A 25,400-nucleotide genomic window follows, 5' to 3' on the forward strand; every position below is an offset into this window, starting at 1 on the left:
AGAATATAGGTGGTCATACCAAATTCTTTAAAGCCTCTTCTGTACTGTATTTCCATCTATGTTTTCTACATGTTTGAATAAGGTGCTGCAGTTATTTCCCATTAACCAAGCCCGAGGGGTGACTCAAGACTTTTGCTTGGTTGTGATGATGTTAATCAGTAAAAACATATTTCCACTGGAAACATCTTTTTCCTGGAAAACTTTACATCAGCATTGTTTATTTGTGTTTGGATGAAACGCATGTCTAGCCATTGTGAATATGTAAATCACAGTTTTAAAATCCTTATTCAGAATAAATCAAAACATTAGAGAGCTGCACACAAAGTCTTCATGTGTAAATTCACCCCTTAAATCACTGATACAAACTGTTTTGTTTTTAATTTAATACATTTTGAGTGTTCTTAGCTTTCAGTGTGTTCATCTGTGTTTTAAACTAGCAAAAATAAGTCATTTTATCATTACAAATAGCAGCTGCAGGCGTACATCGCTGCCTCTGAGGTAAATTATGAATAAGCATGAAACATCCAATAAACGTGCAGGGTCTCAAGGTTAACAGGAAGCAGCCTGCTTGGGGCTGTTAACAGATCGTGGCGAAGTCAGGTTGATATTGGTATGCAGCGACACATCCAGGTCTCACTGGCTTCATGTTCCCCAACAGCAACCTAACTTCAGCACTGCGAGCTAAAGGAGACTGCTCAGAACCAAAACACGGCTCTTCACAGACAATTTCAGGGTAAGTGTCCGGTTATTTTGATACAGGCTTTTTATTATAAAATCCCTAACTCTGACTCACTCCATCGGGGATCGGTATAAGCAGTGATAAACACTCAGAGACAGTAAAAAAAATTGCTAATTTAATGCTGACAACTAGCAGCTAGCTAGCTGTACATCCTCGGCTAACGTGTGCTAGCAGCAGCCTGCCATCCGTGTGGGAACACATGACAGCAGGGCAACTTGTTAGAAACTTCTGGAAACGTGTGGTTGGCTTTCTTGCTGTAGAACAACAGTTAACATGTAATGTTGAGGTGAAATCGCATCACGTCACGCTAAAATCGATCAATAATCCCGATCGATTCAGAGCGAAAGCAGGTTTTATTTTAGTGCTGTTAGCCTGTAACAAGCTCAGTGGTGTGTGACTGACAGGGGATCTTTAAACACTGTTTTTGGGCTTTAATCTGAATTGGAATCCGTGTTTTGGGAGGGCACACACATTAAGAGTTAGGCAAAGGATCATTTTTGACGTTGTCTCCCGTCTTTTTTTTTTTTTTTCTTTTTTTTTACCAGAGGGGTCTGCTAATGACTGACAGAGAGGAGATTATGGAGTCGGATAGCCACGATAATGCGCAATCAGCAAAGAAGAACAGCAAAACGTCGCTGTTGGACAGCGGAGAAGACTTCGAGGTTTTAGATGAGGAAGACATTGACGACGACGAGCCGCCTCCTCTGGAAGATGCCGGGGAAGGGAAAGTGAAACCCACAAATTCAGAAAATGCAAACGCTGACCCCGACCCTACAGGTCAAGTCGATGAATGGCTGGATGTTTTGGGTATGTAGGACCCATGATGTGCTCCACAGCAGTGTAGGCTGTGCTGCACTTTCCTTGATTAGTGATGGGCATTGAGCCTGATATGGACAGTGGTCAGTGTTGTAATACATGTGACCGTGTCTAATTCCAGGTAATGGGCAGTTGAAGAAAAAAGTCCTGAAGGAAGGCGAAGGGCGAGACAGTCGACCACAGAAAGGACAGAATGTGAAAATCCGTCTTAAAACGAGCCTGGTGGACGGGACTTTAGTAGAGGAGAAGCCTGATTTCGCTTTCACTTTGGGAGATGGTGATGTAATCCAGGTAAAGACCTGTTAGATTAGTTTATTAATGCCCTTTGCAGAGGTTTGTGTGTGGAATTTGCACACTTCATGTGTGATTCCTTAATTTTCTCAAGAGAGCTTTTCTCCTTTTCAGGCACTGGATCTGACAGTCCAGCTCATGGCGCTGGGAGAGGAGGCGCTCATCCAGACTGATGCCAAATATGCATATGGTGCCAGAGGAAGGTAAGGAAGTGTTTGAGGCTGTTTTTGCATGTTGTTATTTTTAAACTTTTTGTATCAAAGTTTAATAATGGCCTTCTCACAATGCTAATTCATTTAAAAGTGGGTTTCAGTTCTCTGTCTTGTCCACTTATCTAATGAAGCTTTAGTGACTTTCTGATCACACTTTGGAGAGCACAGGTCTTGGCTTGTACCACCGTTTCTCACAACAGTTTTTAGAGTTAAGTGAGGGTTATCGTGGCCGATAAGGCCGTATCGGCACATAGCTAATATTAGCCGATCTATTGGTGTGGTTCTAGTTAGAGGTTACAAAATGGTTTATAAAGAGCTTTAAATTAACCAATTAAAACAGAGGAATCCTTCTACAATAATGCATAACAATAATAATCTCATAGTGATTTAATATTGTAACAGGAACAGGGAAAACCCAACAATCAAACAACAAAAATCAAAAAGTAATTACCCCCTAAACCTGATAACTGGCTGTTCCACCACCAGGCATTTGTGATGCCTTCAGTGAGTCTTTCACGTCACTGTGGAGGAACTTTAGCCCACTCTTCTTTGCAGAAATGCTTTAATTCAGACACATTGGAGGGTTTTCCAGCATGAACGGCTGTTTAAGGTCCCGCTGAAGCAGCACAGTCTGATTTAAGTCCAGACTTTGACCTGGACACTCCAAAACATTCATTTAGTCTTTCTGAGCCAATCAGAGGTGGACTTGCTGCTGTTTGGATCATTGCTCTGCTGCTTGATTTCGCTTAAGCTTCGGGACATGAAGTGATTTGCGGACATCCTCCTTCTGGTATGGAGCAGAATTCATGGTTTCCTCAGTTACAGCGAGACGTCCTGGAGCAGCAGAGCCCCCCAGACCATCACACTACCACCACTGTGTCCACCTGCTGCTGGGATGTTCTCTTTATGAAACGCTGTTAGTCTGATGCAGATGTAACAGGACTCAAACCTTCCAGAAAGTTCAGCTTCTGTCTCATCAGTCAGAAGATTTTCCCAGGAGTCTCTGGGATCATCCCGCTGTTTGTTGGCAGATGTGAGACGAGCCTTTGTGATCTTCTTGGTCAGCAGTGGTGTTCTCCTTGGACTCTCCCATGAAGGCCATTTTTGCCCAGTCTCTTTCTTATGGTTGAGTCATGACCTCTGGCCTTGTTGTTCTGGTTCTTCTGTGACCTCCTGGGTGTATTTTGGTAGGCCGGTCACTCCTGTGAAGGTTCAGCACCGTTCCCAGTTTCTCCATGTGCGGAAAATGGATCTCACTGTGGTTCACTGGAGTCCCAGAGCCTCAGAAATGTCTCTGTAATCTTTTCCAGACTGATGGATGTCAGTGACTTTGTTTCTCAGCTGTTTCTTTAGATCTTTTAGCCTGCGTCACTTTGTCAGACAGCTTCTATTGAAGTGATTCAGCAGCTCTGACAGTGATCAGGCCACAGTTCATTTATCATTTCACAAGGGGAGCAGTTACTTTTTCACACAGGGCAGGTAGGTTTGGATACCCCCCCCCCCCCCAATTAATTTAATCTGAAGCATTGAAATGTGACAGATATGCAAATAAATAATACATTGGGAAGGGGGAAATACTTTTTTCATGGCACTGCACACCCCGTCATTCCCCACAGAGCTGCAGAGTCACACTGGTTTGTGCAGCTCTCATCTTTCTGATTTTTGTTTATATCGCCCATCTTGAGAGAGACACAGAGAGGCGTTGTTGTCTGCCCGGTAGCTGGTGGCATCTCAAAGAAACGCTTTATTGATGCTGCGCATTCATTAAACCTGAGAGTATTTTTAGACTCGCGAACGCAGCAGTGGTTAATCGTCTGACTGTGGATGTATCTAATTACTGCTTGTAAACTTTAATGTAATGTTTTCAATAGCTGCAGAATACTTTTATATAAGAAAACATAGTAATATCACAATGTAAAAAGTACTCGATGAATGAAAATGCTCTTCCACACTTGTGTGTGTTAATAAAAAAGAGAGGGAGCGAGTGAGAAGAGTGATGCTGTACCCGTCACTGCTGGTCTTCAGTTCGTAAAGAAGTCCATGTTTTTATTTCAGAACATTTTTAGGTTGGTTTTTTTGTTTTTTTGTTTTTTTTCTTCATTTGATTATGTGCGTCTTTGATGCAGTGCTACATTGTGATCATAATGAAGTTCCTAACTTTCATATGAGCTGAAAATTGAAGGAAAGTCGTAGTGCTCCTCTGCACTGCAGGATTTTTCTCTTTTCATTATGTAGAAAAGTGCAGTGGTTTCTTTCCTCGGACCAAACTACCCTTCATTCAGCAGTTTTAATATTGCTGCCAGAGGCTGCTGTTCTGTGGAGATTTTTTATTTTATTTTTTAAGCATCTTTTTAGAAATGTAAGTGATCCATCATCAGGACGCCTAAAGAAATACATCTCCAAACGCTGAAGCAAACCTGGACGGCTCTGTGCACAGGTTAAGCTAATCTCTAATGCAGACTTAAATGTCGATTTTAAAAAAAAAAACGCATCCAAGCACTACATTTTAAAAAGCTAAACCTACTTTTTACTGGACAAAAACGGTTTTTCGTTCTATGCAGGGACATGTGACAGGTCCTGTTTCCTGTGTAATCCAGTGATTGTTGACTTTTACTCTCTTAAACCCTGCCTCTGATTGTTTGTCTTTCCCTTTGTAGTCTTGAACCTGCAGTTCCTGCAAATGCTGAGCTGTCCCTAGAAGTGAAACTGCTGGAAGCTACTGATGCTCCAGACCTGGAGCTGCTACCCCCTGCGGAGAAGATTGCCCTGGCCAGCCAAAAGAGAGAGCGGGGCAATGCCCATTATCAGCGCGGAGACTACGCCTTTGCTGTCAATTCGTATAGCATTGCCCTGCAGATAACGGAGTCTAGTTCTAAAGGTGAGATCTGCCGATGCTCACGTTGACGATGCATTCCTGTAAATTTGGATTTGGCTGTTGTAGTGAAAAGACATTATCAGCTTAACCAGTGTTCCTCTAATGTAATGACGCACCATTTGAATAATAACTTGCACTGTTCTTTTTTTTTTTTTTTTTTTTTTTTTTAACTTCTTCTTTTGTTCCTGCTGTAGTTGACATCACCCCCGAGGAGGAAGAGGGGCTTTTGGATGTGAAAGTGAAGTGTCTAAACAACATGGCTGCTTCTCAGCTGAAACTGGACCACTACGATGCAGCGCTCAAGTCCTGCGTGTCAGCACTCGAACACCAGCCAGACAACATAAAGGCACTTTTCCGCATGGGCAAGGTGCGCGTAGCTCTCGTGCTTTCGGTTTCCTTCTGTCAGTAAACTCGTTGGTTCTCTTATTCACGGGTACCTGTCTTTGCTTTAGGTGCTGGCCTTGCAAGGTGAATTCACAGACGCCATCCAGACTTTAAGGAAGGCACTTAAACTGGAACCAAGCAACAAGGTATTTTTGGCCATCCATTCTTTCTCTTATCTTTATCAGGGTCCTGCGGGCGGTTGGGTGAGCGCTATCTCAGCTACATGAAGGGAAAGAGGCGGGGTAGACAGGTGGCCAGTCTGTCGCAGGCCTAACACGGAGACAGACGAGCGTTCACACCCACATTCACACCTATGGGCAGTTCAGCATCACCAGTTACTTTGGACTGTGAGGGGAATCCAGAGTACCTGGAGCAACGGTGCTAATCAACATGGCTACATGTTGTGGTGTTGACAAATAACTGTGTTCCTATGGCCAGCAGATGGGGCTATAGGGTAAAGTATCTTTATTTTTAGAGCCAATTGATCAATTTAAGGGGTCCGTCTCCAGATTGTTGATCTGAATAGGTTCTACTCACATCCAGCACATAAAGTGTTTCTGTTCTGCTTATACAGCCGAGTATACGTGGTTCTTTGGCAACGCGAGGCCGTTTGACGAAACTCGTCTAAACGTGTGGGCTTCTTGGATCAGCTGTAAGCTGCAGCAACTTGGTGCTCGTGCCCAGAACTCCCCACTTCAGTCCTACACAAATCTGTCAAACAGCACATGGCCTGCAAACCTCTTTTCAGCCAACACACACAGTGCAAGTATAATGGAGTGTTTCTGTGGCTCGGGTGAATTGCTAAGTTAATGGGCCTTTGAGAGTAGTTGGAGAAATGCAGCTAAATGTCTGATATCTGCAAATCTGAAACAAGTACAGAGGTGTAGCAAATGGAATAAACCAGAGGTATTAAAATGAAACGTACCAAAGCTACATTTAAAAACAAAGTAGATTAAGAAACTGAATCAAACTGGGGGGGGAGAATTCAGATTTCATAAGAGTCATCATTGTGTGTCACCATGTTTCTAATTTGGTGCTATATTTCCCTTTTTAATGCTAAAATATGCCACAAAAACTGAAAAGACTCCTTAAATAACCCGTGTTCTAACAGCAAGAAGCGTCAACAATACCGCGGCACTCTCGTTATAATAAATGAGGCGGTCTTGGACAGGCGCAGGCGTATGAAGTGACAGGATGACGCACTGTCGTCCTCTTCTCTAATAGACACACTGTCTGCTTTTTTCTTCTTCACTGGTGTCAGCCATTCACACCCCCATCTCAAACTCGGATGCGTGAGAGATGATTTTCCTGTCTATTTACTTTTTTTGAAATGACATGTGGATATGACTGGTCCAATTTAGACGGCCTTCGAACTTCTCAGCACAGCATTTGGACACATGTGCTCCTAGAACAGGATGTTTAGTTTACCCTTATCATTTCTCTCAGGGACAAGTTAGTCATCTGTCAGTTTTGTGTCTTTGGTGAGCGGTTGATGGTGCCATTGCGGCGTCTTAGGTGGAAACTGACAAATCCTTTGTGTTGAAACATTTCCACAGACAGAATACACGGTTAAGTGAACATTACTGTAAACTCAATCTTTGATCAGGTTGTTTTACTAAGCAGAAAAAGTTTTTGTGTCTGAAAAAGCTAGTTTGCTTAGTCACTAGCAAGTGACTCATGTAGCAGACCATCCTGGAACAATAACTAGACTCATATCCTGGAATAATTGTCACCATGTGGGCAAAATGATTTCTTGGAAGACAAAAACATGCATACACAAATCAAATTTCATGTTTCACCAGGATTCGATTATGTTAAGTATTTCATCAGTACTGAAAAATATTGGTCGTATTTCTCTTGCAAAGCTGTGTTTTCTGCTTATCGTCGTCCTGACGTACGTGGGACGCAGAAATCGGCACTCCAGCTGCGTGTCCTGCACGTCAGCAGGTGTGCTAGACTGAAGAGCAGCTTTGAATCGTCTAATTGTCTCGCCTGTTGTGTGCAGACGATCCACGCTGAGCTCTCCAAGCTGGTGAAGAAGCACTCGGAGCAGCGGGGAGCAGAGCAGGCCATGTATAAGAAGATGCTCGGTAACCACTCTGATAACAGCAGCACGCAGAAACCACGCGCCAAGTCTTCATGGGTGAGACTGTCGCTAAAACACGGAGTTAAACCTGTGGTTCAGACTTAATCAGTATTACCAATAAAACAGGATGTGGAGTTTTGTTTGTTTGAGCTTTTCAGTGAGTCAACAAATCATTCGACTTGCTTAACATGCACTCTACTTCTGTTTCCCCAGGGTCTCAGCTGGAAGTGGCTTTTTGGCGCCACTGCAGTAGCCATCGGCGGCGTAGCCTTATCTGTTGTCATAGCTGCTAGAAATTGATGCGAACCTGTAGCGACGGCCTGACCAGTCCCACGCAGCGGGCCAGCCGAAACACAAAAGCACATCTGGCAGTGCCTTCTGACCTTTGGTCAAAGGAGGTGGAAATGTCAGTCGGTCAGTTGCCTCTTCGCCGTCACTCTCTCCTCTCTGCTATGTTTGAGAACTTTGTGACAAATTCGACGTCATCGGTAATGATGTAATATGGGAGATGTAATTCCAACCTTGTAAATGTGTAGGTTTAATAATATCTGTCGTTTTGAATCTTTTCTTTTGCTGCCATCGTTTTTCCAGTCTGGTAGTTCAAAGCGATTATCGGAACGCTGAAGCGAAAAGTGTAAAAATAGATTTAAGAAAAAAGAAATCAGCTGCTGTGAAATGTTACCATTTGTTGCTATAGTTCAGTGTCAGATTGTGCATTTGAAGTAATATTTATTATGCAAGAGACACAATTTCACTTTCTAATGGCGCACACACACACACACGTTTCTAATGATGCTCTACATTGTGCACTACCTCTGTGACCCTTTGTACTGATTCTACACACATACACACTATTATTGAAACACCTGTAGAGCAGTACTGCAGTCTTTGGATATGTTTAAGTTGGTGGGTGTACGCTGAAGTTTGTGGGGGTGCAGAGAGATGGTCTTAAAATTGTGCCCACGTCATTAGGAACTACGAAGGAGCCTGCGAGTGAGAAACGCCTCACGAAGAGTCGCAGGTAACGCAGACACCTCTCCGAAAGCAGAGGGAAAGCAACAATCAGAGGCAGCATACATTATTTAGCACATGACTGCGGGATTACATTTTAAAACCAGGAGATTTATTCATGCTCTGTCATGTGTACCATCATTCAACCGCCAGAAAAAGAGAAATGTAGATGTATATAATATATATTTTCCCCTAATTGAGATGCAGTTTTTCCCTTTAAAGTGACAGCAGAGTACGGTACAGGTAATTTCTCAGCAGATGGGTGAAAGTGGAGTTTATTTTTCATTTTCAGTAAATTATACCTCAGTATCACAATTAAGACCAAATGTTGAAGGATGATTCTCTGAAGGCCATGTTGAGTGCGTGCGTGGGTTTGTTTTTTTCCACCTTTGTAATTTTTTTGTGTAGTTTGCCTTAAATTAAGTTCCATTTGGTGTTAATTTATTTTACTGCTTTCCTACCTAGAGTAAATGCGACTCCAGTAAATCTGTGCTTTCATCAGAGTAGCTGGTAGCCGCATCGACTCGTAACACTTGCTGATTAAAGTAATTATGCCATTCCATGCATTTGTTAATTTTGTATTGATCCCAATAAAACATGTCGGTCATGAGACTACGGTTTCCTTTGTGTCACTTTCTGCAGTTGTGTTTCACAGATATCGACTGTTGCACTGATTCATAAAAGGACCGCAGCTGCTCTGCTGCATCCATGTCTTTTAATAGAGAACGTGGAGAACATGCTCCAGATCATCTGCCTGTTTTCTTCTGCTTTTCTAAGTCAGTCATAGTTGGGCAGCTCCATTCTGAGGTTCCCCTTAGCATCTCCTCCTATCCAAGCATCTTACTTCGTCACACCAGCCCTCTGCATGTTCTCCTTCCCTACATCCATGATCCTCCTCTGGGCTGATCTTTTCCTCCTGCCTGGCAGCTACATCTTTATCATCCTCTGTCCAGGATATCCACTCTCCTTCCTTTGCACATGTGCAAACCACCTCATCTCTCTGACTCTGAGCTGTCCCTCTGTTGGACTTATTTCCTGTACTTCTTTCATCACAGCAGCTCTCTACCAGCTTATAAACCAAAATCACCCTGCTTACACTCACTTCTATACCTCTCTTGTGCTGATCCGCCTCCCAATCACACACAGGTATTCTCTCTTGTTCTTGACTTTTATTCCGCTTCTCTCCGGTACATACCTCCACCTGCTCCTTGTACATGTCCTGCACCTCTCTCACATACAGTCACTCCTGACTTCCTCATGCAGGATCACACTGCATGAGGACACTCATCTCCTCTCCAAGACATGGTGAAGCTCCTTCTCGATCAACACATCTGGAGTGCTCGTTCTCAGCATGAAGCCAAAACATCACAGAGACAGTTAAATGAATTAAATCAGAGATAGAGTCACTGTCCATGTTTTATTGGTTTACAAGCGGACATTCTCGGGTGTTGTGACTATACCCAAACCATCATGGTGTGTGTGTTCTTGCCTTCAGACATTGACGTTTCGCTGACGTAATCTGATGACCTATCGTTTCCCTCTACCTACGCGTTTCTGCTGGGCAGTGCTGGCTCATATAGTCAGTGTATATTTTTCAGTCGTTAATAAAATGACATAATTACAAAATATCCAGGAAAAAAAAATCAAAGTCATCTAAAATATCAATTAGTTTTAAGTGTTCAAAATATTGAAACAATTTAACATCGCTCAGTTACCAAACTTATAAAAGCAACACAGGTGTGACGCTGTAAAGTATCATCATCATCATCAATATCATCGTCGTCGTTATTATTTCTGAGCAGACACTCGGGCTTTGCCCACGGGGCTTCCTCGCTCCCCGGCTCGTTGCTGCATATTCATTGAAAAGCACCGGGACTTCTCGGTTTACGGCAGAGCGCGTCCGTGCGCGTGGTGGTGGGAGCGAGAGCAAGATGGCGGCGCTGAAGGAGGAGCAGTGTTACGGACTGTCCTGTGGAAGAGTGAGCAACGGCAGCAATGTCTCCGTGTTTCACGTCAAACTCACTGACAGCGCGCTGAAGGCGTTCGAAGCCTACCAGAGCAGCAGGGTAAGCGGCGCCTTTTCGGTTCCGTGCCGTCCCGGTCGGCTCCCGAAGTCCGTGCTGGCGGCTGTGACAGGCGGAGGGAGGTCGGTCCCCGCTCCGCCTGCCTTCACGCTGAGGTCCACGGCCGGTTCGGTTTGATGAGCGTGTAGTTTAGCGAGCCCCGGCTGTGGCCGGGTGCTCGGTGGGTTTTCCGTGTTTTTGTAGCTACACCCAGACACCCCTCACTCCAGCCCGGTGCCACTGGACCCGCAGCCCGCTTACTTCATCGCGTTGTTTCAGCCTCTCTGTGTAAACTTGGTATCGGCCACTTGTCTTGCTTAAATACGTCTTTTATAACGTAGAAGAATTATCAGTGAAAATTAGTCATTTATGGCGCGTGTACAGATGTTTCCAGAAAGTTTGGTACCCCTGTCATTTCTCTCCTGTTTTTTTTTTTTTTTTTTTTGGGGGGGGGGGTGGTGGTGGGGGCAAACCTTGCTAGCTAAACTAGCCATCAAACTGCCCACACATGAGGGTGTCTGGTGCCGTCGGTTATCTGAGCCCTGTCCGCTCACTTTAAGCTGTTACCTCTCTCAAAGCCTTGGCTCGGCAGTGAATACTTTGAAAAAGCACTCGGTATTCATGCGAAACATGGGCATTTTTTTTTACCCAACCCCCCCTCCTCACATCCAGTAAATGCTCATCATGTTCAGTTTACAGCTTTAGACATTGTCTGAAGTTACTGGACACTAGATTCAGCTCGTGGGTTTCTGGGTTGCTTTTTGCTCTTACTCGGCTTCTTGTGTCCACAGCTTTAAGTCTGATGGTGGCCATCTAACGTTTCAGCTTCTATAAATATTTGACAGGGAAAAGCTGACAGGCCAGGAGGAAAGGGCCTTATCTCCAGCTTCAGTGGCTGTGTATAGCAGGACTGCAGCTGACAATCCACAACAGTAAACTGTGACAGGTAACTGGGTGGCCACTAGTTGTAGGAAGAGGTCTGCCTAATCAAATACAAGGCACATGGAAGGAATGAGCATTAGAAGGTATCTGTGATGGTTATATTAGGAAATGATGATCATTTAGGACTTTGGTGTTGTGATTTAGAGATCTGTTAGCAGTGCATTTGGCCACAATTTTATCAAAACACATGCCATGTGAGCTTTCTTACGTTACCCGCTGAAAACGTGCCATACCGATTGTCCACTGCTGTTACCAGCCTGACTGCTTCCCATGAAAACTTTCATCATCTGGCATCTGCCTCCAGTCTCGTGAAGGAGGCAGAAACTTATTATTATCTCGCAGATCTTAAGCTTTAGCGTTTAATCATGCCTTCCTGATATTTCCCAGGGGTGCAGGTTAGAAAAACAAAACTTTAAGGTGAGAGTTCATTGCAGATATGAATGTTAGATTAGTCAAGCAAATTGTTAAAACTGTGGAACACTTGGTATTTATTTGGCAGAAAGGCTAAATTAACTGATTATTATGGTTATCGATGGGTGAACCTGCCAGAAAATATCTGGCAATTTATTTGATTTTTAACTTTTTATCGGTCAGAGTAAATTAAACCATTAATCTAAGAAAATGCTCCCCTCACAGCTCCGTCTGTGTCCTGTGCCTGTTCCACGGTGGATGTCAAACTCTTCTGTTTGACAACCAAGATAAATTTTCCACATGTATTTTTCCCAATAACATGACTCTATAACCCACCAGTGGGGAGAACCGCTGCCCTTCTAGTACGTTCGTTGGCCAGATGAACGTTATGGCAGTTTTCTATGAGCTGTGGGAGGTCACAGAGTGCCATTGCTTACTGATTTGGTAACACTGCCTTAACTGTGGGACTAGAAATTCCCTTAGGAGGCAGCTGGTCGTTGCTACCTCCCGAAATGGGCTCCAAACACTGAACTGGCAGAGCTTTGAGGATAAACTGCTGCCCAGTGCTCATCCAATCTGCAAAGGCTCAAATTTGCATTAAACGACTCAGAGTACACAGGAAATTGGTCAGCTGGAAGTTTCCTTTGATAACATGGATGTCAGAGGAATTGAAAACTTGTTTCACAATCCAGAAGATGCTCTCCTGAAAGTGGCCCTTGAACTGACGTGCAGACGTGTTGCTAAACTCGTATAGCTCATTGTGAGATTATCCTGACCTCTTTCCCTGTTATTTGACTTAACCCTTACTCACAGTTTGAATGACTGTGCTACTGACTAATCAGATGTGTGGACGATATAGAGAAGTGAATGGTTTTGGAGTAGTAAGGTGATAGAAACTTTGCTGCCTCATTGTGGGGATGTTGACTCTTGGCGGGCTCAACGGTTCACGATTCGCATTCAAACTTTTTGTGTTGAGCGGCATCTCTGAGGTCGGCAGGTTCTGAGCTCTTGCTTAGTTTTGGGATTGCTATATGCCAATAAGCACAGGACTGCAGAGGCAGTTAAGCACTGTTTTTATGACTTCAACAGGTTCATTGGACAGATGATGAGAGATTATTAAACCACCCATGTGACACAGAACAGTCCTGCATAGGTGTGCACGTGTGTCCTCTAAAGAAGATAATCAGTCTTATAATGTTAGTAATGTTGGTGTCTGCTGTGTTAATTACACAAATGAGAGCTTTACATATTTAAAAGCACTGGAATGAAATCCAAACAAAGGCTAACACTGGGGCTCAGGAGCGGTGCTCTTCTCAACTGAAGACCCTGCCTTCCTACATTCACATGCCATAAATTGTGGTGAGAGTTGTTGGACTGACGTCAGTTTGGGGATTCTTATTTGCCTGTGGTTGGCTGTTATCAGTTTTCATTAGGTCATAAATATAAGAACTCTGCCTTCATTTGAATAAAAAGAAATCAACAGGATCATCTGAGACTGAAGCTATGTGCAGTTTACGCTCCCTTTGGTCCATCTCTGCTGTTGTTTCTCAGAAACATCCCTATCACTCATGCCACTGCCTCAAACCTGAGCCTAAATTGCCTTCATTGTTGCTTTTCCCCCCCTTAGAGTTCCTGATTGTTCTAACATTGGCTGGCACCCAACTGCTGGGGTGAGCTGGTAGAGGAAGAGAGGTGAACTCTTAATTGTGTCATAGTGAAGTCACTACACGCTTTGCTTTGTGGGAGAGCAAGAAATTTTTAAAGGCTTATTGATCACATTCCTCTGTAAGCTAACAAAATACAAAACACGGGACCAGACGGAAAGCTGATTCAGTTCATTTAGATGCTGTATTAGTCTAATAAAGCATGTCTTGTTGCACTGCTGGCTGAATGAGACGTGACTGTCAGCTGGGGGGTTTTCTTGGTACGTCTGAGGACATGGTGAACTGGAGCTTCTGCTACGGGACTGCCAGCAGAGACTCACTCGCTTTTTTTTTTCTTCCTACTAGCTGTGACATAAGCAAGGAAATGAGTAAGGCTACCCGGCATCACTGAGCTGAAGGTTATGGAGAGTACAGATAAGTTTTGAATTATGTCTGCATGACTTTTATAGCACAGTACTAGGAAAAAACAGCTTGACTAGTGTGCTGAAATAGTACTTGGGGGTTTTAGGTTTTTTTCCTATCTCAAAAGATCTAAAACTTAACATGTCCATCCATCAAAGAGACAGCCTTTTGTCCAGAAGCCCCCATACAGGTGCGTGCTCTCTCATGCACACAGACCCAACTCACACCTCTGTTTTGACAATAGAAATGCCCAATTGACCTTCGTCTTAAAGACAAACTCACTTCTAATTCACTTTTACACCACTGTCATGAGGTGTAATGACTTGAAGACTTTCACACAGTATCTGCACAGGGAACCAAGCTTCGTTCGGTAATGATAGATTTTACAAACATTTGGCATGATAATAACTTAAACCAGGAATACTGGTGAGGGGTAGCTAGTCCCAGTGGTATTGACAAGTTATTTGTGTTGTAGTGAGAGGAAAAGAATGAATTTTGTATTCATGAGGACAAACATCAGTGCTGGCATCAGTCCCGTGATGATCTATGGTCTGGATTTATGTGCAGTATATTCCACATTTTATTCGCTTGAAGTCCTGAACTTTATAAAGAGTTGTATGAGATGTGAGTGCGCTCCGTTAAGTCTAGTTCTTCATAACCTAAAGTGGCATTTGTCTGATACGTGTAACCGAAAGCATGTTTTGCCTTCGGAATTGTCAGGATAGAAAGTTGTTGAATTGCTCAAATTGTTGTCCAGAGCTTAAATTTCTTCTCTAGATAAAGAACTTTTGAGTTTCTCCATCATGGGTGAAAAATTGACACCCTTTCTGTTGTTTTTCATCTGTGAGCATAAGTTTTAACGGTGACAAATTCTGAATTAAAGCACTTGTATCTAAGGAAGTTGTAAGTAAGCTGGGGGCTTGGCCACCTAACCCCGTCTCAGACCTTATGGGAACGGTAGGGGAGGTAACAGAACCTGGGTGGGGATTTTGTTGCATGAATCCAGTTGGCTAATGCCAGCGCTACGGTTATTTAAGGAATGCTTACTCCTCAGTTTCAGCAGAGCATGGGACACTGCAAGAGATGACCATAACCACTAAGGCCAAATACGACTCTAAATGTCATGGTGTTCCTGTGCCCTGTGGCAAGGTTACCACAAGTGACAATGTCTCCATGACCTGGTATGTCCTTTCCAAGAGCTCAGTCAGTGCATGGGTCATGGTTTGGTCTTTTAATTTTTAATCATACGTGGAGCATCATAAATGCTTAAAATAGGCACAAATGAGTAGTGTGACTGTGGCGCCAGAACAAATTATATGCACATTTGAGTTTTATTCACACATAACCTTCGTTTTTAAAGGTGTTACTTCGCTCAGTGGGTTGTAGCGATAAAGAATAAATGCCCAGACGTAATACATGAAAGACTGCTTCATCAATTCAGAAAACCTGAATTAGGCTGGACCTTGAAGAAATATCTGCCAATTCAATGCAGGCTTTTCCACATTTGAAAAGACTGAGTTTGAAAGGAGATTCCTCTTTTATGTTCACGTCTATCCTTGTGTGTGTTTCTACCTCAGAAAGCAGGTTGGAACACACACAATAATTATTCTCGTGTTGGACCTCCGATGCTGTTGGAGTAAGAAAACTGAATTTTTCCATCTGTAGGGTGTCAATGTAGCTCAACTACATACACTGGACAGTGATTACACTTTGCATGTGCTAGCTCAAAGATCAGGTCACACAGATTAAAATTAACAGGCTTCACAGTAGGGGTGCAACAATACTCGTATCGATATTGAACCGTTCGATACAGTGCTTTCGGTTCGGTACGCATATGTATTGAACAATACAAATTTTTTTATTTATTTTATCAACTTTTCTTCTGACGATGCTGTCTGTGTTGAGCGCTCAGTGGATCTGCGTTCGACTACTCTGCCTAGGCTGCACTGTCGAGTGCAGATCCACTGAGTGGAGCGCAAGCTAGCAAGACAGAAGCTAAGCTGCCTCAACGCTACCTGAAACTGTACCTCCCCCACCCTAATTCAGATCTGGCGTTTGGAACGATCTTGGTTTTCATGTGAAGCATGACCCTGATGGTAAGCACGTCATGGACAAAAGTAAAACAGTATGTCGGATGTGCCACGCAATGCTCAATTGGTGGGAACTAGTGCGTTAGCGCACTTAGCTTGTTAACATGTTGACGCCGTCCAGCCCCACGCACGGGGCAATCCGCGGTAACTCGTTAAAGGAGATTTGCCACGTTATGGCGTTAATGTAATTTTAACGAGATTAACGCTGACAGCACTAGTGGGAACACAACGAATATCACTGCACATTTACGCCGACATCATCCTAGTGCAAAAGACAAGTGGAAGCAGACAAAAACAACAAGCACATGATTCTCCTTATGGGGACCTAATATGTTTAATATGCTGCTGAGTATATAGCCCAGAAGAAGCGTATAGTATAGCTTTTATTTTGGAAAGAGCCATTTCTCTGTAATAAACTCTTTTCTAAAGATGAGTGATTTCTCGGTCAGATAGATTTATTTTTTTATTTTGTTGTTTCAGCAACATTAAATTTAGAAACTGTACTTTTGAGTTAAAATATATATTTATAATTTTAATAAATGACAAATTAAAAAGGCATAAACATTTTTTTTTTTTGTATCGAAAAAATATCGAACCATGACACCAAAATATTGAACCGTACCGTGAATTTTGTGTATCGTTGCACCCCTACTGCACAGTTCACAGGTCGGTTGCACAAATGAGGTACATTCATTTCTTACACTTTTTTTTTTTTTTTTTTTTTTTTTTAAATTTAAATAAGTAGCTCTGAGCTACCTCCCACCATCATTGCTACTTCCCAAACTCAATATATTACTGTAAGATCACGGACAGATTACTTTTAAAAGCCAGGAAACGAAGAACAGTGCAAATGTGGTTTGCATGGCAGTGGTTAAGTTGTCACAAAGCTGTACGGAGGGTTGTCCAGCTGTTTTTACTCTTCACCAATGATGCAGCATTATTAAAAACATGTATTGAATGTACTGCACACAGATGTGGTCAAGATAGTGTGCTGAAGTTCAAACTGGGTGTACTACGTGTTAAGCATAATACTACCTGAGTCCTACGCGTAACACGCAACGTGTACGGGCAATTTTGACAAATAATAGATTAATTGATTGGATCCAAATGGGTGGAAATGTGATTTAAGTGACTGTGAACATGGTTGCTGGTGCCAGATGGGCTGGTCTGAGTATGGTTGAATCTCTGCCACAAAGGCCTGTCTCAACATAAAACACGGTACAAGCTAGTATTTGCAAGGTATACCAAATAAAGTGTCCAGTGAGTGTACAGCTGTGCATTTTCTAAGTGAAGTATTGCGGAACCATGGTGATTTGTATAGCTGTCTGTTTGGAGTTCTATGAGATCCCCTCAAAACTGCGCATCTGCATTAATCCCTGGATTCCTGCTTGGAAATTGTAAAACTTCTCAAACAAAGCTGGAAGCCCGCCTCTCATCACCAGTAATGATCCATTGTACAAATTCAGGTCAGTGTGAAAGAGAAGTTGAAGTTCGTGGTGAAATAGAGGTCACAGCCCAAGTGGTCATAAAGGGATTTCCAGGGATCTAAAAATATCACCCAGGCTGGAAAACTGTCAGGAAATGCCAGAGGCGATGACCTTAAACGTGAGAATTACCACGTTTTTACCATTTTAATTTTTGTAGACCTGTTCTCTGAACTCCCTGCACACTGGTACTATAATCACCGTTGGTTCCATATTTCATAGTGTTCAATTTGCAACACTATTATCATAAGATTTCATTAACTTACTGCAGGAAGCTCTCTTATTGCTACACTAGTAATCTCAGTATTTAAAAAAATCTAACATGTGGTTTGTTGCTGGCTGTATCAACATGGTGTGAGATGCGGCGACCAGTCTTCAGCACAACCTGAGTGTTCATATTGTTGCACTAATTAAAAAGTCCAGCTACTACTAATGATCCTGTTTATTTAAAAAAATAAAAAAAAAATAAAAAAATCAAATCTTAGTTATCAGTCCAGGGAATTCAGCCCAGCTTAATGGTCTTAAGTGTGTAAAAGGTTTATAATGACAAATGAAACATTTTCTGCATAATTGGTAAACTTACTGTTTTGCCCATTTGCTTGTTTTTGCTCTTCTGGAGCCTCTGAATGCCTGCTGAGTCTCCACTTTCACATCACTTTTGTCAAGGCCTTAGAAGAAGAAGACTATTTGAAGAACTTCTATTAAGATCTTAAATGAGTTTAGTTTGTTTTGCTCACTTCAGTTTTCAGAGAAATGTCTCTCTTTGTAATGAGACTGCTTTCTGTTTTTATACTCAAGTTTTACATGCATGTAGTAATTAAACAGAGAATAAAAGCTTAGGGTGACACAAGGCGTAGTCTTGTGTTTTGTTTTGTTTTTAAATTGTTGTGCCATAAGCGTATGTTTTAAAAAAAAAAAAAAAAAAAAACCTGTCAGATGCCATGTGCAGATTATGTGTGCACCATTTCTTTGTTGCAGGGCTAAAGTAATGCTTCAATTCAAGCACGCGATCAAAAGAAGCTCTGAATCAAAAGATGGAAAACTTAAAACCCTTCAAAGGGTTTCCTTCTAGAGGTGAAGATCTTACAGTAAATGGAACACAGAGTTAGCCCAATTATACGTGTGTGCTATTGTGCTGCCACGTCTATTTTCAGGGTTTAGACACGCAAAAGAAGCACTGCAGAAATGCACGCACACTTCGTATTATGACTAGGAACACCCAGTACCAGTTTACCCCTGCAGAGTACATGGCACATAGTGCTCTTTCCACCTCTGAAATCCTAGACAGGTGGAGCACCTTAAAAGTGTGACAGTGATGCAACTAAACACCTGACTGCAGTCCTACCCATGGGGATTTAGTCCTGGCTATTCCTGTGCACATTCACAACCAAACAAAGACATGCCTTTACTTCCCCTGCAGTCTGCATTGTTGGAGAGTTGCACTTGTGTAACTAATCAAATTCACATAGTTTCTGCGTTAATCTGAGTGGTAATTTCCTGTGTGCCATCTAGTTTTTGACCCTGTCACATTAATAGTCAGGAACCCCTTTAGATTTTTGTTATTAAGCTTTTAAAAAGATTGTGGCCAAGCAGGCTAATGATGTGTTTAATGAAATGTTTGGTAACTCTGAGCAAGGTTTGATTAGGAAATACCAAAATCTCACTAACAAGATCTTAAAAGCTCAGGTCAGGATTTACTGTTGTTTTTCCTTTTAAGGAGGACAATTGCAAATTATAAGCATGCTGAGGACTTCTCACTGAATAAATATCTGAACTGATCATTGACAAATTGGATAACTTCTGAGGATGTCTAATGCAGTCAAAAGCTGTGGCGTCAATAAAAGGAGCTAAGCCTTCTTTACCCCAACTCTTAATTTGCAATTACTTGATCTAATGTTTGGAAATCAGATTTGAAAAGATGTTTTTCATGAATTGTTTTTCACATAGTGTCTGATACTCCCTAACTGTTGGATGTAAACATTGCATAATGTATGAGAGACTCCATTCTGACTGAGTAATACTCTGATGCAGTGCAAAACGGAGCTGTACTAAAATCAGGTGTGCCCCAGTTGAGGTTATAACATAAAAAGCGTTTGACCTCCTCCCCCTCCTCTTTCTTTAGAAATGAGCACATGTGGTTAGATTTGAACACTTTTCTGCAGTGACTGATGAGGTGTGAAGACAGGCAAAAGTTAGTCCGTGTTCTGCTTCTCTGCACGTCCAAAACAGAAGCGGCGGTAATGTGAAGTAGCACTCCGTTAGCGATGTATTGTGTTTGTGTTGTGGATGTGGATGTCGCTTCAAAGCTGGCCATCAATCGTACGTTACAGTTGAAAAGGACTCGTTCTACATTCTTTTTGAAAATCAAGTTTTAAATCATCATTAGCTTTTTTTTTTTTTTTAATACTATAGGGGGAAAATAAGCACTCAGAAGTTAAGCTTTCATTTTGACAGATTTTTAGATTTTTAGTTTCTTCATTAGCTCTTTGGCACCAAGTCCCTGCTGGTCCTCATTTCCTTGCTAGTAGGCACTGTGTGGGGACATCCGCATGCTCAGTCTGAGGCCAGGAGCTGTACTGTGTCCCCAAGGTTAGCTCTGTGGAACGTTCTGGGCTCAGGTCCCAGAGAATAGTGACATGTCAGCAGCCCATTCAAACGAACAGGCTGAGGGTAGCAGTATGTTAGCATTGCTGGGAGGGGGAGGGCATAGGGTGCTAAAACTGGTGCTGCGTTAAACATTGCAGGGGGGAGACCGGGGAGCCTGGCTCCATGAAAGGTGTGGTGTCCCCGGATAGGCTGTGCTTTTTTATTTTCTTTTTTTCCCCCTCTCTTCTTCCTTTCTTTTGGTTTCTAATATTATGAGTTTAGTACAGTATAATCAATCAATCAATCTTTATTTATAAAGCACTTTTCATACAGAAAAAATGTAGCACAAAGTGCTTTACATAGTTAAAAGCAGCCCACCCCACCCTCCAACTCACTCCCCACACTCTCAATACACATATATACCCCCACCCACACACACATACACACACGCGCACACTTAAAGAGTAAAAATTGGGCTGGGCTCGCATGAGCCAAGTGAGGAAACATAACAGAGAGCCGTCTGCACCGGGAGCCGGTCACAGACCGCAGCCTCCGGGCTGGGCACACAGCCGGAGGGAGGCAAAGGAGCCCCCCAACCAGGCTGAGAGGACCCCAGAGACCCAGCAGCCACGGTCAATAACAGCCCCGGTGCAGAGAGCGCCCTCCGAGGAAACACTGGAGATATGACGCAATACGATGTATACAGGGTAAAATGATAAAATAAATAAGAACAGGATACAATATAAATATAAATAGAGTAAGAAGATTAAAAAATGAATAAGAATAAAATCAAGAAATATTAGGTAAATCCTAAATTAATAATAGAATAACAGGATAGAATAAATAAGCATAAAAAATAAATAAACGCTAAGTAAAAGCTAAATTAAAAAGGTGGGTCTTGAGCCTGTTCTTAAAAACATGTACGTTCTCTGCGGCCCTGAGCTCCTCCGGCAGGCTGTTCCACAGACGAGGACCATACCACTGAAACGCTGCCTCTCCGTGAGTATGTGTCCTGACTTTAGGGACAATCAAAAGGCCAGTACCAGAGGACCTCAGGGTCCGCGAGGGTTCGTATGGTAAAAGCAGATCTGAGAGATAAGAAGGCCCAAGACCATTAAGACATTTAAAAACCAATAAAAGAACTTTAAAATCGATCCTGAAACACACGGGGAGCCAGTGCAGCGATTCTAAAACCGGTGTAATGTGGGCCCGCCCTCTGGTCTTCGTCAGCACACGAGCTGCCGAGTTTTGCAAGAGTTGTAAAGTTGAAATATTCTTCTTAGGAAGACCAGAGAGCAGGGCATTACAGTAATCAATGCGACTGGTAATAAAAGCATGCATCAGCATCTCCGTGTTGGCCCGAGAGAGAATAGGGCGGACTCTGGCTATATTTTTTAGATGATAAAATCCAATTTTGGTTACATGTTTAACATGTGGGATAAAACCAAGCTCAGAGTCAAAAATAACACCCAGGTTTTTCACTTGTAGCGAAGGACATAGTGAAAATGCCTCTAATTTAGACAAGAGTTTCTCTCTCTGAGCCTCAGGACCGACAATTAAAACTTCAGTTTTGTCCTGGTTAAGCTGTAAAAAGTTTTCTGCCATCCAAGATCTTATATCCAAGATACAGTTAAAAAGGGCATCCATTGGTCTGGTGTCATCAGGAGACACGGAGATGTACAGCTGCGTGTCATCAGCGTAACTGTGGAAGTTCACTCCATGCCTCCTGATGACACTGCCGAGAGGCAACATATACAAATTAAAAAGTACAGGGCCTAGAACCGACCCTTGAGGCACACCACATGTCATTTTATGGATCTTAGAGGAGCATGTATCCATACTCACCATAAAAGATCTGTCAGAGAGATAGGAAGTGAACCAGTTGTGTACAGCACCAGAGAGGCCCACCATGTGTTTTAGTCTGTTTAAAAGAATAGCGTGGTCTACTGTATCAAAGGCTGCGCTTAGATCCAGTAGCACCAGGACTGAGAGCTTTTGGGCGTCCCAGTTACATCTAAGATCATTTAAAACCTTTAGGAGAGCAGTCTCTGTGCTGTGGTTCTCCCTAAATCCAGACTGGAATATCTCCAGGATCTGTCTATCATTGAGAAAATCAGTAATCTGAGTAAAAACAAGTTTTTCTAAGACTTTACTTAAAAATGGTAAGTTGGATACAGGTCTGTAGTTATTAAAATCATTACAATCCAAATTGCTCTTCTTCAGAAGGGGCCTCACCACCGCCGTTTTAAAGGCAGCAGGGAAGACACCCAACTGAAGAGGGCAATTCATCATGTATAAAAGCTCAGCCTCAAAAAATCCATAAAGTGTTTTAAAGCGTGAAGAAGGAATTGGATCTAAAAGACATGTGGTGGATCTCACTGTGGAGAAAACCTTCTGAAAGTTCTCAGCATTAACCAGGACAAAGCTGTCCAGTGTCTCCTCAGGTACAATCGAGCCCTCAGATGTGTTTACAATCATATCGCGATTAGATAAAATATCAGATCTGATGGCGCTGATCTTTCCCCTGAAGTGGTCTGCAAACTGCTCACAGAGCGAGTCTGTGGGGGTTCTTTTGGAGCTTTTAAAATCAGGGTTAAATAAATGATCTATGGTGGAAAAGAGGACCTTGGGATTATTTTTGTTAATACTGATTATTTTGGCGAAGTATGAATTTCTTGACTTCCTTAATGTATTATTGTACATTTTAAGTTGCTCGGAAAATATTTGATGGTTGATATTATTTTTATTTTTCCTCCATCTCCTTTCTGCTGCCCTGCAATTTCTTTTGAGTTTAAGCAGAGTTGCTTTGCCAGGATTACTTCGCTTCATTCCCTTTGTTCCGCAACAAAGTCTTTAACTTCAAATAATAGAACTAGAGTCTCTGAGACACTGCTGCTTCAAGTAGCAGTCTTTCTTTTTCTTTTTTTTCTTTTTTTACAGTGCATTATGTTTAATTAGTAAACAGTGAACACACAGCGAGGTTAAGCTAGGCTTTTAAAGCTGTTACCAGAAACCAGTTCTGGAAAGACTGCATTCTTTTTCCGCATTCAGTACAGTTCAGTTAAATAGCATCAAATCACAACAACAGTCACCTCAAGGTGCTTTATGTTGTAAGGTAAAGACCCTACAGTAATGCAGAGACCCCAACAATCAGGTGACCCATTATGAGCAAGCACTTGGCAACAGTGGGAAGGAAAAACTTCCTTTTAACAGGAAGAACTCTTTGGCAGAACTGAACATGGCAGATGGCTGTCTGTCAGGAAGGTGCCACACATCACAACTTAATGTGTGTCCAGGCTGTTTTTCAGACGCCGTTGAATCTTACAGGCTGCGGTTAAGGGAAGGGAAATTAAAGGGTGTGGCAAAAGGTATTTAACACACTTCTATTTTGGATCATCAGAACAGTTTCTTTGAGTCCAGCACTCCCAGCTGAGCTATTAAGCAATAATTATAAATCAGCTTTACAGCAGACTCGATGATCGTTTTAGCAGGGATAGGTGTGTGTGTGTGTGTGTGTGTGTGTGTGTGTGTGTGTGTGTGTGTGTGTGTGTGTGTGTGTGTGTGTGTGTGTGTGTGTGTGTGTGTGTGTGTGTGTGTGTGTGTGTGTGTGTGTGTGTGTGTGTGTGTGTGTGTGTGTGTGTAAACAAGCTAGAAACGCACACACCAGGAGAGTTAGCAAAACCAGCTGAAGCCTCCAAAGTTCTGGCAGAAGAGTTTGGGCAGGATTTGCACAACTTGTCTAGATTTCCTTCATAAAATGGAGAAAATTCCTTTGCCAGAATTCACAATTGTTTCCATTGAACTGCAGCTTTTTTTTTCTTTTCTTTTTTTTCCTCAGAGGAGGCGGACCTTTATGCTGTTGAAATGTTGCTTGGGAGTTGAGTATAGTGTTTGACATCTGGATTACAGTGGATTACAGAAATGAATGGAGAAAGTCCCGGCTTTATTTGAACGATTAAGTCATTCAGGATGATTCAGTACAGTTTAATGTTGCAGTTGATTATGCCCTTTAATTAATTTATTAATTAATTTTTAAATAGTTCTTTCAACCAATTTTTATGTGTAAAAACAGTTAAGCTAATAAGGTGCATTAACTAATTTAATGGTTGTAGCATTTGTCTAAACCTGCTCCAAAGGTCCAGCATTTCTTGGAAGGAATTAAGGACGTTGCACAGGTGTGTGTGCTGTGATTGGACAGCGAGCGTTGCAGGAGTAATGTAAACCTTTTCAGGCACATGTCAGAGTATGCATGGGCGTGTCACAAGCCTAACATTAAAGGCATATAAGCCAGGTAGCACATAAAGGATCTTCGTAGCTGAAGTAACGTCACACTGGTGATTTTCAAATGTCGAGCTGATTATTTTGCAATCGTCATAGTTTAAAACTAGATCTGATGTGTAAAGGATGGAGCTGTGTGGTCTCGCTGTAGAGGCTTGTCAAAGAAGAGTTAACCATACGCTAAAACGTATCTGTCTGCTGTTTAGCTCTAAATAGGACCAAAAAATCCACAAAATGAACATTTTACAGTATTAAAGAAGACCTTTAAACTAGTGACACCATAAACACATAAACACCATAAAATCATTGGAGAGCTTTTACTAAGGTGGGAAAAAAATTTCCCACAATTTTATACAGACCGGTTTTTTTTGTATTTGAACTCTTTCAGTACCCTTCATGATGAGTTCGTCACCATGGTATATATCAAAATGTGGTTTGATGACCATCAGAATAGTTTGTGGGCTTTTCCAAAGGTAGTTGGATAGGCAGAGACCATCCTCACTAGCGTCTGAGGCATAGCCAATCAACTTTGTCCATAAGAAATATGCCAGAAACCACTCAGTTCAGAAAGCTTCAAGAGTTCCTCCCAGTAGGCTTATAATGGGTAGAGACGTGCAGTCGTTCTGCACCGGCCGTTATGCTAGAAATGTGGTCCATACTATTAAGGCCTGAAATTAAAAAATAAAATGAAATTTAAGTGAAACCACACAGAATAGCAACTCTGTTATCTTTATATGCAAGTGCTAGATCTCTGGGTCAGGATCAGGCAAGAATACAAAGCATGTTGTGTCTTTAATAGGCTTACCCTCTCTTGAACTTTTTAGTACTCTCACTTGATCACATTTAATCCACTAAAGCAGCATCAGAAAAGCCAAAGTGCTGTTTAAATGTTTAACGGTACTTACAGTACCCACAGTACCTGTAATTGTGAGGCTGACGCCCCAAAAAGGCTTCATCTGGAGCTACCGGCACTGTCAAAGGTTCAGTTTAGGTTGAAGCAAACTGCTGATTGATTAAGTTTGGCTTTCTGTGCCGCTCCCTGCTTTGTCTTAGCGTCAGCACCAGA

The 25,400-nt window shown here is 42.3% G+C and overlaps 2 protein-coding genes across 2 annotated transcripts in view; both read left to right on the forward strand.

Moving 5' to 3' along the window:
* The first annotated feature begins 530 nt into the window (after window positions 1-530).
* On the forward strand, window positions 531-9,026 carry fkbp8 (FKBP prolyl isomerase 8). Its single transcript, XM_082525203.1, has 9 exons — window positions 531-733; window positions 1,285-1,546; window positions 1,677-1,846; window positions 1,961-2,049; window positions 4,716-4,936; window positions 5,128-5,300; window positions 5,386-5,463; window positions 7,323-7,460; window positions 7,617-9,026. The coding sequence occupies exons 2-9, from the start codon at window positions 1,297-1,299 to the stop codon at window positions 7,701-7,703; spliced, it is 1,206 nt and encodes a 401-aa protein (XP_082381329.1). The 5' UTR covers window positions 531-733; window positions 1,285-1,296; the 3' UTR covers window positions 7,704-9,026.
* An 849-nt stretch (window positions 9,027-9,875) lies between these two features.
* Window positions 9,876-25,400, forward strand: part of ell (elongation factor RNA polymerase II) — a 36,832-nt gene continuing 21,307 nt past the window's right edge. Inside the window, exon 1 of the mRNA XM_082525422.1 lies at window positions 9,876-10,480. Within this exon, the coding sequence (XP_082381548.1) occupies window positions 10,346-10,480 (135 nt within the window). The 5' untranslated portion in view covers window positions 9,876-10,345. The remainder of the gene's footprint in view (window positions 10,481-25,400) is intronic.

This window comes from Aulonocara stuartgranti, assembly GCF_965226115.1.
Source record: "Aulonocara stuartgranti genome assembly, chromosome: 23".
Lineage (NCBI taxonomy): Eukaryota > Metazoa > Chordata > Actinopteri > Cichliformes > Cichlidae > Aulonocara > Aulonocara stuartgranti.